The 13,122-nt window shown below is 35.5% G+C and overlaps 1 protein-coding gene across 9 annotated transcripts in view; it reads right to left on the bottom strand.

Moving 5' to 3' along the window:
• Positions 1-13,122, bottom strand: part of NEBL (nebulette) — a 251,730-nt gene that overhangs the window by 35,575 nt on the left and 203,033 nt on the right. For 4 of the 9 annotated variants that reach the window (XM_083861071.1, XM_083861074.1, XM_083861073.1 and 1 more), the window contains 5 exons: positions 12,742-12,852; positions 11,968-12,078; positions 10,980-11,084; positions 7,414-7,506; positions 3,652-4,253 (listed from right to left, as the gene is read on the bottom strand). The exons of 2 other annotated variants lie outside the window; for them this stretch is intronic. In XM_083861071.1, coding sequence (XP_083717197.1) covers positions 4,095-4,253; positions 7,414-7,506; positions 10,980-11,084; positions 11,968-12,078; positions 12,742-12,852 — 579 coding nt within the window. In that variant the 3' untranslated portion in view covers positions 3,652-4,094. Of the gene's footprint in view, positions 1-3,651; positions 4,254-7,413; positions 7,507-10,979; positions 11,085-11,967; positions 12,079-12,741; positions 12,853-13,122 lie in introns of those variants that run through there. 3 more of the 9 variants (XM_083861076.1, XM_083861075.1, XM_083861077.1) reach the window with 3 other exon arrangements.

Raw genomic sequence — 13,122 nt, 5'->3', positions numbered from 1 at the left:
TTGTCTTTTCTAGCAGCACAAAGCAACATGTTTGAGAAGAATCTGAATATTTTGTTTCCTATATGAAGGTTTGGGCTCTGGGTTCTGTGCCTCAGTAAGCACTGAATCTCTTGCATCACATTTCTCCTGATCAGCTTATTTTGTGGCATGTTACAGACTAGTAAAGATGTATAGTTAATTATCTGTTAAAAATAATAAGGAAAAAAAACACTCAAAATTTTAAAATAGTGAAAGTAGCTGATCCTACTTATTGGTTTGGGAGGGAGTACTCTCACAGTTTCTTCTGTCTTGTTGAATTCTTCTACCAATGGCCTCTCTTAGCTCCTACATCATGCTGTAACCTGTGCACTGTTAATATTTTAGATTTACCTATCCTTGGAGTATTGCTTCTCAAATGAGTTGTGCAAATCTATTTCAACTTGGTTTTGTGATGAGAAAAAACATGTGTTGAAACTGTCTAAGCCTCCTTAAGATTATGTATTGGCTAAGAAAGCACACCCACGAAAATACATGTCTTGGTGTCTGTGTTTCATAGGTAAGTTTCAAGTAATGTATGAGAAAAAAAATATGGTATTGCATATTTTTCAAACCCTTCTTAATTAAATAGTAAATTCTCTTAGAAAATATATTCAGCTACATATGCTTTTCAATATAAGGCACTTTCTGGACAGAATAATTACAGCCAGCATAGATTGTTTTTTATCTTTCTCCTTAACATAGAGGAGTATTTATCCCTGTAAATCTTGAGAAACAAAGTCAATGAGTCACTTGGTGAAACGTATTTCATTTTCACAAATCAAAAAATTATTTAAAGTCTAGAATTGTTGTGAAGTTTTCCTCTTATTTTCAACTACACACCTCAAAAATAATTGACTTTGGTAAATATTCATGAGTATTTTAAGAACATGATTAAGATATAAGCAGTTACAATGTCAGGTTCTGTTCTTTGTCCTTAGCTACCTACTTTTCACTCCTACACTCAGTTCTAAAGTGCTCATTACTTGTAATTCTCTTCTGCCACAGCAATTCTGCATGAAACCTCTTCTATTTACCATCTGCAGTGACTTTGCCACTGATGTTGTTTCAGTGTTGAGGACAGACTGCAGCATAATTGGTCTTATCCTTTACTTCACCAGGCTTTTCGCACTTCGTCCTTGCTCCCTAACAGAATGTCTCCTGCTTCTTACACTACTTAGTAGCAATTTTATTTTATTACCATAAAAGCCAAGAAATATATATTATCTTACTCTTTAGTATTTAGCAATGGGTCTATGAAGAACTACTCAGCTCTAACACAGGTGGCATGTCACAGAATGGAATGAACACTTTCATGCTTTGAATTGCAAAGAAAAAAAGACATTTGCACTGAGGTTAAATTCTCATTTCCTTTTTTTTTAAAGCAATTCGCTCCGGCAATCTAGGAACTCAAATTTGGTAACAAGAGACAAAAATTCTTGAAAGGATGACTGACCACTACTGACTCTCTCCTTGAAAAATATTGACACCAACACAACCACTTACTTTTTTTGCAAGAATAATGAGACAACCCTGAATATGTTTGCTGCACATATATGCAGTCCATGTCCTCAAAGAATAAAACCAATTATCTCTTCAGTGAAGGATGCAGTTGGATTTCTTTGATACAGCAAATGTAAAGGGAAAAGCATATCCATATTTGTATTTCTACAGTGACTAAAAAATCTGAATGACAAAAGATTCAAACAACTTGCCGAGCTGATATTATCTTGATTCTTCCTGACTCTTTCTATCTCAGGAGTGACACTCACAGCAGTAGCTTTGCCAGGCTGTTCTCTGTAGTGAACCTATTATTTAACAGAATAAAATATATATTCACACTATTTCAGGTATAGCAATATCACCTTGTTTTATATAAAAATGCATTACTTCAAAGGTCATCCAGGTAACAACTGAAAAGCTAAAATACATCTGAAGCTTATTAAAGTTTATAAAACTTGATTTTTGAAAGATAACCTTGAATTTTTTTTTTTTGTACAGGCTGTATATTAATGTATTTCTGTGAATATATACCCATATATGCACACAATATCTTAGCATTTACCAGATTGGCTCTACAGAGAAATAACTTGTATTTGGAATGAGGTTAAGCCACATATAATGCAGTAAAGGCAAGCAGAGCACATAAAAAACTGAATTTCAGGAAGGTCCAGTGTAAATATATATTTGTCAAGACACAGAAACACCATAAGGTCTCCATCTATTTTCTAAATTTTATATACTACATATTTGAAGGTGATTAAACACCAAGGGTGCAGTACGTCAGACAACTGCCAATTGAATCCAGCCTAATTTCACCATGCATTTATTTACATGTACTGCAGGAATATCCCTGTTATCACTTTGTAACCAAACACAAAGCATTATACCTAATGCACACTCAAGGCTGGATCAGGATCTAGGGGACAGGATGTGACATTGACAGACCAAGAAATCTAATGTTAACTCTGGCCCCACATGTTGGGAAGTCAGATATGGTAAATACTTAGTAACAGATTCTGGCAACAAATTCATACCAATTAATATATATTTTTATGCAAAATAAATGCTTCCATACAAAAGCAAGCTCTTGGTGAACTGTGCAGATACATTATGCTCACAATTCTGCAGTGTACTGTGGCAGTAAGGCATCTATTGCTTAAGCAACCGTCTTCCAGCACAACACAATTTTGGTCTGTCCACATCAATGTATTCCAATTGAAAAATTAATGTCTTACAAAAACTATGGTAAGCTTTCAAATGGATCAAATTTGCAAATTAACTTTCATAAAGGTAAAATCACTATTCAAAAATTAATGTTTCTAGAGATGGCTGAAGTTAAAGAATCTTCACTCAAAACTATTCCAGTGACTTGAAAAGAATTTAAACTTCCCAGTGAAATTTGCACAACACAAAAACTGGTGAAAAGTAAACAACAGTGTGAGCAGAAAAACTATACAGACTGGTTTGAATCACTTGGGAAAACAGTTTTTGAACAGAATACATTTTAGGAAAACTAGATGTATCAACAATAATCCAGAAGCTGAGTTAGAGGGACAGAATTCTTGAAAATTGTGGCTCAAAATTATTTTGGTGAATGCAGCAGAAGGCACCCTAGGGAAATATTGTAGCTCTTTGTGGACCCATGAACCATGGCGGCTGCTGCTGGCAGCTCTCAGTGAGGAGAGTGCCTGGTCTCTCATGGACTCATTAACAGGGTACAACTTCTTCAGTGCAGGAAGGCAGTGGCATGCTCCAGTCTAATGGGAAGGTTACTGACGAACCAGAAGGAGGAAGGCAAGAGAGCAGAAGTTTGAGCACAACTGTAGCTAATTTTTACAAAGCAAAGAAAAATAAAACTGGAAACAAATATTCTGTTAAAAAAAAAAAATGGTCAAGATTTTCTGCAAATATCCAAGGAAGAGAATAACATCTCAAAGCATTGCAGCCATTTCTTTAATAGAATATGTGACACTTCACCTGCCATTTCTCAAACCAAGCAAAGCCTTTTCACAATTGCTTCCATTACTCAAATTCCAACACATAACAATCCATTCATTTCCCCCTGGCTAAAGGAAAGGCACACTTTCAGAAAGCAGAACTTTGTATTCATTTTCTGCACCCAAAAACTATACAAAGTATTAAAGGATAGCAACTTCCCATGCTGACATTCTCTTGATTCCTCTTGACTCTTTCCATCTCAGGGGTGACACTCACAGGTGTAGCTTTGCAGAGCTGTTCTTTGTACTGAACCTAGCAAACATGTCAGAAGATGTTATAACAGAGGTTTCTAAGTAATAGAAATACATAAGTGTGCTAGACATCATTAAAGAGCACATTGCATTTGGATGGAAAGTACCACTCCTTAATAATCAGTCCTATCTTTCCACACAATACTTAGTACTCACCCTCTGGCAGTTCTTCTATTTCAAACACAGTCAATTGTTATTTCAACAGGAATACTTCACTCTTATTGCTATGAATCAGAGTGCAAGACTAAGGAGTTTTCATTTTACCATTAATTGATTAAAATAGTCTTTGAGGACAAACAAAAAGTAGCACAAACACCACAGACATATTCACCAAGACACAAACACATTTGATACGGTAGAGAGAACTGTGCAAGAAATGAAAATGGGGCACACATTGCTAATAGTCTTCTGGTTTTCCTTAACTCTCCTTAGTTCAGGTGGATCAGAAATAGTTGTTGCACGCCGAATTTCTTCCTTGTATTTAATCTGCACAACAGATATTACAAAAATATTATCAATTTAAAGAAGAGAGAGACAGGCACTAAAATACAACTATCACTTTATACTCTCTCCCTTACACATACTGCACTACTAGACCACATTTACAAACACCATTGGCCTGAAAAGCAACAGTTATGTTTAATTTCTAACACAGTCTGCTAGGGTCTCTATGTATCTTGTTTGATGCAATGCAGCAGAGAGTGCTTATAACAATTTTAGTGTACTAAAACTCTTACACTGGGAATATACATCAAATGGGATTGTGACTATTTTCACATTAATTGGGATGCTCATATACTACTTGAAGATCCACACCACTGACAATAACTTTGTCTTACTGTTAACTGGCTATGGAGTCTACCAGTGCATTTCAGAAACTAAGACTTTAGTTCCTAAAAGGGTGGATGGCTTTAAAGTCTCACTGAAGTTCTCTAAATATGCATGCAGACACACAGGTGAGGATGTAGTTGTCTGGATTGTTAATGCCTTTACAGGTGCTGTCAGATATTTACTGGTTTTTTCCTAACATTCAATTTTCAACTCTCTCTTCAAGACATGGTACTTCTGGAGAATGCCCAGTTTCACAGCACAGACAAAACAACTTGTTTTTCTCTAAGCTCATATTTGGAAGCTGCTTTGACTGAAATTTATAAATAAATAAACCCAAACCAGCCCAAAGTACAGACCAAGAATGGAAAATTTCAGTCCAGTCAGTTTAAGACTGGCAAAAATACTAAAGCACTAGAAAAAAGGGTCTTTTAATAGAGACTATTAGGTAAGTTTAAGAATTGGCAGTGCTGCTTGTCCTTAAAATGCTTCAAAATGTCTGTTATTTGAATTTTAATAAGACCCCAGCTTTGTGGTATTGACTGGCATACCACAGTGCTTTCTTCATAGATTACACACTAACAAAAACACAAAGAGAATCTTCTCCCAAAGTGCTGCTTCTTCCCAGTGCTGTGTTCAACCCGCCCTTCAATATAAACAAGTTTTTTTAAAGTTCTTAGTTATTTGTAGCTTTTCAGTTCAGATTCAGCTACAGTCCATGGCTCTGTGGCTTGCTTTGAAAGTTCTGTGAGATCTTGGCTTTTTCCAAACCAATCATCACAACAGGTGAGATGAGCTCAACCTCCTTGGCTGTCGCCACCTTGTATTTTAGGCTTTGAAAACACCATTCTGATGTTTTTCTCCTACATATGTAATCTGGAAGAATCTGATCACTTCCAGAACATGATTCAATGGACTTTTTTGTGTGGTTGGTTGTACTGTAAGTGTTATTTTGGTGCCCTGGTGTTTCTCTCACTGCAAATTTGCTTCACATTCCAGATGCTAGTTTTTTTAGCCCAGAAAATAGTTTTAAGGTTGTCCCAAGTTCTTCTGGCTAATTCAAAAATACGTGTAAAATATTTAAATCTAATGGATTCAAAATTGGTGTAATTTACCCTTCCTTTGGGACTCCTGTAAATTACACAATACGATTTCCCTCTTACTGCACAATATAATTTCCCTCTCACTGACATGTAATTTGAAACATTCTTGTACATTGCCTTTAAATTGGGCATGCTACACCTCTAATAAATATTATACAAGACTAAAGTAATTTCAAGTACACTACATGTAATGAAATACCTTTTATAAAATATTGACTCTACACAAAGACTAGTAAGGTAAAGGCCATGCTACCTACATCATACCACTACACCACTAATGCATTCTGTACTTCTCTTGGTACATTTTGTTCAAATGTGTTTACTAGCATACTGATCAACCTTTCATTTTTACCTCTTCACCACTATTTAGGATTTCTAAAACAGTAAGAACAGTATACGCTGTTTTTCCACTTCACTTTGAAGTAAAAAACATTAGAGTAAGACTTCTCCTATCTGTGTGACTTCTCTTGAAATAAAAGTCTGTGGTAAATGGAAATTTAAAAGCAAAATAACAACAAAAAAAAACCACAAACAAACAAACAAACAAAGCCCTTCACCTTTGAGTGAAAATCAAGAAAATCAACAGCTTCCCAAACAGCAGGTTTCAACTATTCACTATCCAACTATTTCGGGATTTAGGACACATGATAGCTTGCACAGTGACTCAAAATGGCAAGATGAAAAGCAATGGATAGAGCAGAAAAACTTCCCAAGGAAAATATGAGCTTTTCAAAATTTTTTGGAAATTCTCTGCTGACCTTACTTTGGTGGGATGTAAGGTGTTCCACACCATTCGCTAGACAAGGAAATTCCATGAGAATAGGTGTCCAGAGGCCCTAATTCATGTTTTAACTAATATTTAAGTGCAACATAGTATCATGTCTATACATTATTTTCAAAATTTACTATTAAAAAAAAATCTAATAATCAGAAAAGTCATGTCACAAACATAAATACTGCTCCAGAGGATTCCTCACTAAATATAAGAGAACAATGCAGTCACAAGGGTTTTGATGCTTGGCAGTCACTTTTCAGGTTTTTTCCATGTTTTGCCTCATATTTATAAGAAGATAATGTTCTATTCAAAACAAACAGTCATTTTAATATTTTATTTTTATTTGCCTAATAAAGTGCCAGAGACATTGAATATCCTTAGATAAACAACATTGATTCAGAACTAATCTCATCAGATCCACAGATCGACTTGTCATCAGCGTGTAAAGAGGCAGCAACTTCCCACCTTTCCACACAGGTGAAGTCTGGACATGTTTTTTCTCATCTTGAAGTGCAAACTGTAGCAGGTCCTATGCAATACATACAGTCTCTAACAGAATATTACAGATTTTCTTTTTTGTAACTTTTTGTTCTAACCTGCAAATACAACTGTTGTTCAGTCTGTCATATGGGGAAATGAATCTCATATTTCTCACTCCTGAGAGGTAAACACTTCCCTCAAATATTTAGTTAAAATATTTTCTTATTGTTCTTAATGCTTCAGTTAGAATCTCTACCTTTGGACACAGAAGTACTACAGTAGAGGGGAGTTGTAGCTGTGCTAAAATAGAGCTCTATATCAAAAATCCAGCGGCCAACTATTTGAATGAGAGGTGGGTGTAATACGAAAATGAAGAATTTCTTAGTAAACAAGATTAAATAAAAAAATAATTGGTCCATCTTTTACTCACATAAGAATAATTTATGTTAATAGCACTTACCGAACTAATATTCTGTTGATTTTTCTTTACTCTTTCAATCTCTGGAGTATCTTTTACAGCTGTGCCAGCTCCTACTTCCTTCTTATAAAACACCTTCATTTCCCCAAAAGAAAAGATAATTATGAAACTGTTAGCAATGCAAATACTAGTTCTCATAAAAGGGCTAGGCAATTTTCCAAGTTCCAAATTGGTCTGACTATAAATCTTCCTAAGAAATCAAATACTTTAATTTTTCATAAATAAGATTAATTATCAATAACTACAATAACATTGTTTGTTTTCAGCTGTAACCCAGATAATATATTCTCATCCTTTAAACTGACCTCAGTATTTTTAAGTATTTGCAATGACATATTTAAATTTGGAAAAAATATTAACATTTATATAATAATCTATAAAGTTTTACAAATGTAACTTCATGCTTGAGTAATTTCATTAATTCAGTGTAATGGAAGCTGCACGTACAGGCAGGATTTGATTTGTTTTCTGTAGTCTTCAGATCTTAAAATACTGTGAGAAGTGAACAGACATTACTATTATTTCTAAGTTAACAAACTAGAAAATTGAAATATTCATGGAAAAATAACCATAACAACCAGAGCTACAATCCAAGTCATGCAATTTTTGACTCCTAGGTTCAAGCCAGAAAGCTGAGGACTGTTTCTAAAAACAAAGACGCACATGCTGTTTATACAATTCTCTCTATTTCAATTGTTTCAGTAAAGGATAAACACAAAGCACATCAGTAGAATTAATCATTTGAAGTTACTGAATGAGACAGAAAATAACTGTTCCACAAATTCCAAGCATGGTTCCAATTTAAATAACCATGGAGCACCAGTTCATGCTGCAAAACTCCTAAAGAAGTTTTACTTGATTTTCAGTATTTTGTGACACAGCTGTTGCCACCCTAGTAAGTATTTCCAGTCAGTTAGTGTAAAAAAACAAGTCTGATCCTGGAGTTAATAAAATTAATCTTTACCATTTAGTATTTCTGCCTTTCTTAAAATTTATTTAAGTTTTCCTATCAATAAACCTTGAACAATAAAAACATAATTCTTGATTAATTCCTCCTACTTCCTAAAGTCTTCCATAGCCTAGGGTGAATACTACTGCCAAATATTCTAGAGAAGAGTGAAAGTCTGCAACTAATTTTTTTAATATTCAGAAAATCTTTAGCAATCTAGAATTTTGTTTACCATGTGATAACAGAGACGGTTTATGAGTAAGAACTTAAAAATTCTTCTGCACCATGTCAGTTAGAAAGATTTATATTGTGGACTGGAGTACAATATACTTTTCTCCTCTACCAAGGAAGGATTAGTAAAATATGTTGGAGACAGGAATTTTTCTAGGAAAGAGATGACTGTGAAGTGAATATCCTTTTATAAATCATCTGCCAAATGAGCTAGTGAGCTAAAAGCATAACGATCTTATCTGCAGAGCTAGTCGGGTTTTTTTGTCCCTTAAGGGAGGAAAATACTTGAGACAAAATCCAAAAATCAGAAGACTATTAGGAGTCATTGGTTTTTTTATTCTATTTGGGCTGCTTCCAGCTGTATCTTCACTCAGTAATAACTTACCTTTATAATCTATACTGCACAGAAGGATGAAAGATTAAAATGTAGAGAAAGAAGAAAAAAGGTAGTTCTATCACTATTGTAAACTACTTTCCTACATTTGGAGGACCCAGTTCACAAACAGAAACAGGACAATCACAGAAGAAAGAAAATACAAATCACCTCAAAGATAAAATATTTTATTTCTTATTATCTAGAACACTAACAAAGAGGATAATTTTCAGCCTTGGCACTGAAAGCTCAGGCTGGCCTGCAGGGCTGCAAGGGGTTCAGATGCATCAAAGTCTTATCGAGGCTGGACTAAGTGGTTATACATATCTTAATTAAGCCTGGTACCCAACTGCTAGTGAGTCACACTGCCAGAGTCACTGACCTACTTGAGGACTTCATCAGAAGCTATCAAAGGCTGAAAGAGGGGCTAGCTTGGATCTCTTAGTTCCAGAGAGTTTCAGTCTAGCCTGATAGGACACCAGTGATGTTACCCCAGCCTTTAGAAGGGCAACACGTTGTGACGTGGGAGTGGAGCCTCATAGAGGATAGCAGGCAGCAGCTTGGTGAATCATGGAAAGCTCTTTATTATCTGACTCCAATAGGCTTATATACATTTTGTACAGAGGGCCAAGATTGGCCCAAAGAGGTTACAACCTCCTGACTCCATTGGTCAATATGACCATCAGTCAAGTTCTCTCTCAAGAGAACAAGAATGCAAAACATAGACATAAATTCTAAGAATACAATATTGTTTACATGAAGCAGCATGAGAAGGTGCTGCAAAGACTCAAACACTTGAAAGCAAGAAATTCAGGGACGACACAGTGACACGAGAAATGGTGATAACCACATCAGACCCTGCTGCAGAGCACCACTCTGAACCAGGAACCAACAGATGACAGGAATCAAAATTGGGCCAGTGGGCCTGTCAAGAGCTTCTTCTCGAAAGATGCAGCTTTCAGCAGTCCTCATTCAAAAGAAGAAAAAGGGCAGGTGATAGCTGGAGATGTTGCAGGAGTGACCACAGCCTGGAGCAGGCTCAGAGAGGTGTCTCCTCTGCTCTCGCCACAGGTTCTTATGCCCCTGCAGAAGCCTCAGCTGTACAGGGGAGCTGCAGGCCAGCACACCTCTGGGAGAAACCAACTGAGTTTACTCAGTTACTTCTGAGAGCTGGAGAAGCTGAGGATATCTCTAAGTTAAAGAACTTGTCTGTCAGATAATATTAAAAATATTTAAGTATCTTATATTCCTTTCTCTCAAATAACTTGGTTTTACTTTGGTATTACTTAGTCTGCCATAAAAACCAGCCACTGACTGGCCTTTTGTTCTGGAGGCTAGATTTACTCCTCTTCTCTGTCATATTACAAGCAAAGGCAGAATTTCAAACAGTAGTATTAATGGGCTCAAAAAGGAAGTGAAACTTAATACTTCCCAAACTGGGCAATTTTAGAAATTTAAGCTCATAATTTATATTTAGGGATAAACTGAAACTTAAATCTAGCATAAAATTTAAAAATATACCCAGTGTAATATAAAATCACTATATATCTATATGTATTTATGAAATCTGATCTGTTCTATTATACCCAGTCTTGATGCTCAGTACATATGATAGGAAACAGATGAAAAATCTTATATGTATAATAAGAAGCCTTAGATTTTTTTTTCTTTCCTTTTAAATGAAGTACTTCCTGGGGCTTGATGGAAAAAGAAAAAAAACTCCTCATTTAAAAATAACTGTGGCTTGGCAAGGTGGTATAAGTGGTTTAGAAATTCAAAATAACAGTGTCGCACCTAGAAAAGCTGGGTATTATTCTTACTGAAAGAAATTAGTGATACAGTTTTTTGCCAGGAAAATTATGGAAATGGTTCAAAGGACTTCTACTCATAAGTTCCCTATTTTTATGCTGAGGCACAAGTGAGCCTATTTAAAATTAAAAAAAAAAAAAAAAACCACCAGAAGTTACAAGCAAAGAGAAAAGCACTATTACTCACCGAACTGATGTTTTTCTGGGTACTTCTTATCCTCTCCATCTCAGGAGTGTCTGGGACAGCAGAATAGTTACAGAGCATCTTCTCTGCTTCATCTTTGTACATTTTCTGAAAAAATAATTTTAACATGTCTGTGCTTTTTGGGCTAAGGATATCCAAACTGCATAAAAGATGCTTATTGCTGATGAGCCTCCTGATCCCTCTGTAGTATTTACTTAAACCTCTCTTCTCCACTGTACAGTTACCATTGTCTGCCCTCACACTAAAATCTATATAATATACATATATATAATATATCCTCGCATGTAACATACCTTCATACCTAATATATCCTCATATATATTTCCCCCCCACAGTCAGGATGTATATAACATAACACTAGGTAATTAGGTAATGTGAAAAGAACTACAGGTAGATATAAATAATTCAATTCAATTTACATGGTGTAACAGGCCTAAATACAAATATGATTCAGGCAGTTAAGACATTTTACTACATGTAAATTAATTTAGTATGGCTCTGAAAGTCTCTACAGAGCTAGAGAAGAAGTATTTTGAGCAGGGTATGTCAAGTAGTTATTGTTAAACAGAATTAAAATATTCAGCTTTTGACTATGTCTACCTGGCTTGCTATTTCTGAAGCCCTTTTGATCCACTGTATTTCTGGAATATATGGACCAACTTGCATCTCTTTTCCTATAATTTCAGTCCCCAGATCTTTTTTATATTCTTTCTGAAGAAAAAATAAAGGATTAAAAGGAAAAAACCACCATAACTAATACTACAACTCTCTGTGCATGCTATCTTCAAAGTTATTCTCATAGTACTGGTCACACTATAAAAATAAATTCTTCAATTTCTCCAATTTAATATTTTTATTGTGCACTGCTTGCTTTTTTTAGCTTAAGAATGTTCAAGAGGATTTTATGTTTTTAACATCTCATTGTGTTTTACTTTCCAAGTAATCTTAAAGCAATTAATTCTGTACTCACCTGGCTGACCATTTCAGAAGCTTTTTTGGCTCGTTGTATATCAAGGGTATCCGAACTCACTTCCATTCCCTTTCCTTTTATTTCATTCTCCAAGTCTTTCTTGTATTCTTTCTGAAAAGAATAGCATTGGAAATACTCACATCTGACAGCCAAATTCTTAAATTTTTCCCAATTTAATCTGTGCAATTTCATTGACCAGCATTCATAAACCACCAAATAACTAATGATTCCACAGCACTAGTTTTGTAGAACCTGTCCATGCAATGCCTGTAATTGCTGGTGGGTTAAAAAATTCTTTTAACAGACTGCTCACTTCAAATCTGATGTAGCCTTTCACATCTACCTGTCTTTGCATTTTTGGAAGCCATAGTCGGACACATGAGAATTTCTGCCTCTGCTTTGCAAGACTGAGGTCACAATGCTTTAGCATCTCTCTAACTCTGTTTATCCTTTGGCCCTACCTAAATAAGTAGCTATTTAGGCCTAAAAGCAGCAGAGCCCACAGTGACCAAACACATCCCAGGCCCAGCATGGCTCATGAAGAACAAGCACAACCTGTAAAAAGAGATAGGAAGCTCTAAGTTCTGGGAAGTGTTAACTTTGCCCCCTTATACTGACTATACAACTGTCAAGTCTTTGCAGCTAAATGGATCAGCTATTTAGAGAAATCTGTGTTTTCAGTACTGCCTAGATTGGTCACCACTTGGAATTCTCAATCACAATAATTTGTTGCATTCTGTCAGATGGAAAGCATGCCCCAGGAGCAGTACTGACCATGCTTGCAATTTCAGAAGCTTTCTTGGCTCGTCTTATCTCAGGTGTATCTGGACCAACTTCCATGCCTTTTCCTTTAATTTCAGTTTCCAAGTCTTTCTTATATTGCTTCTGTGAAGATAGAATTTTTACATGATATTCACAAAATCCAGAGAGTTACAAGTAGATTTTTTTCCACAAGACACTCAAATTTAGGATCTAGAGTCAGTCAAAACTTTCAAGAGCCACAGTTCTCAAGACTCTTGGTAAGCTGCTGTCAGAAAAAAACACATAACAAACTACAGGAGGAAAACTTTTAGAAGACATTCAACAAATGTACAAACCTCCATCAATGAATTTTTAATGTGGCAGAGGGTGGGAGGCAATCAGCCCATGCAGCTT

The sequence above is a fragment of the Zosterops lateralis genome (assembly GCF_965231275.1).
Source record: "Zosterops lateralis genome assembly, chromosome: 1".
Taxonomy (NCBI): Eukaryota; Metazoa; Chordata; class Aves; order Passeriformes; family Zosteropidae; genus Zosterops; species Zosterops lateralis.
Note: the sequence above shows the minus strand (reverse complement) of the source record. Positions and strands in the feature narration are given on the sequence as shown.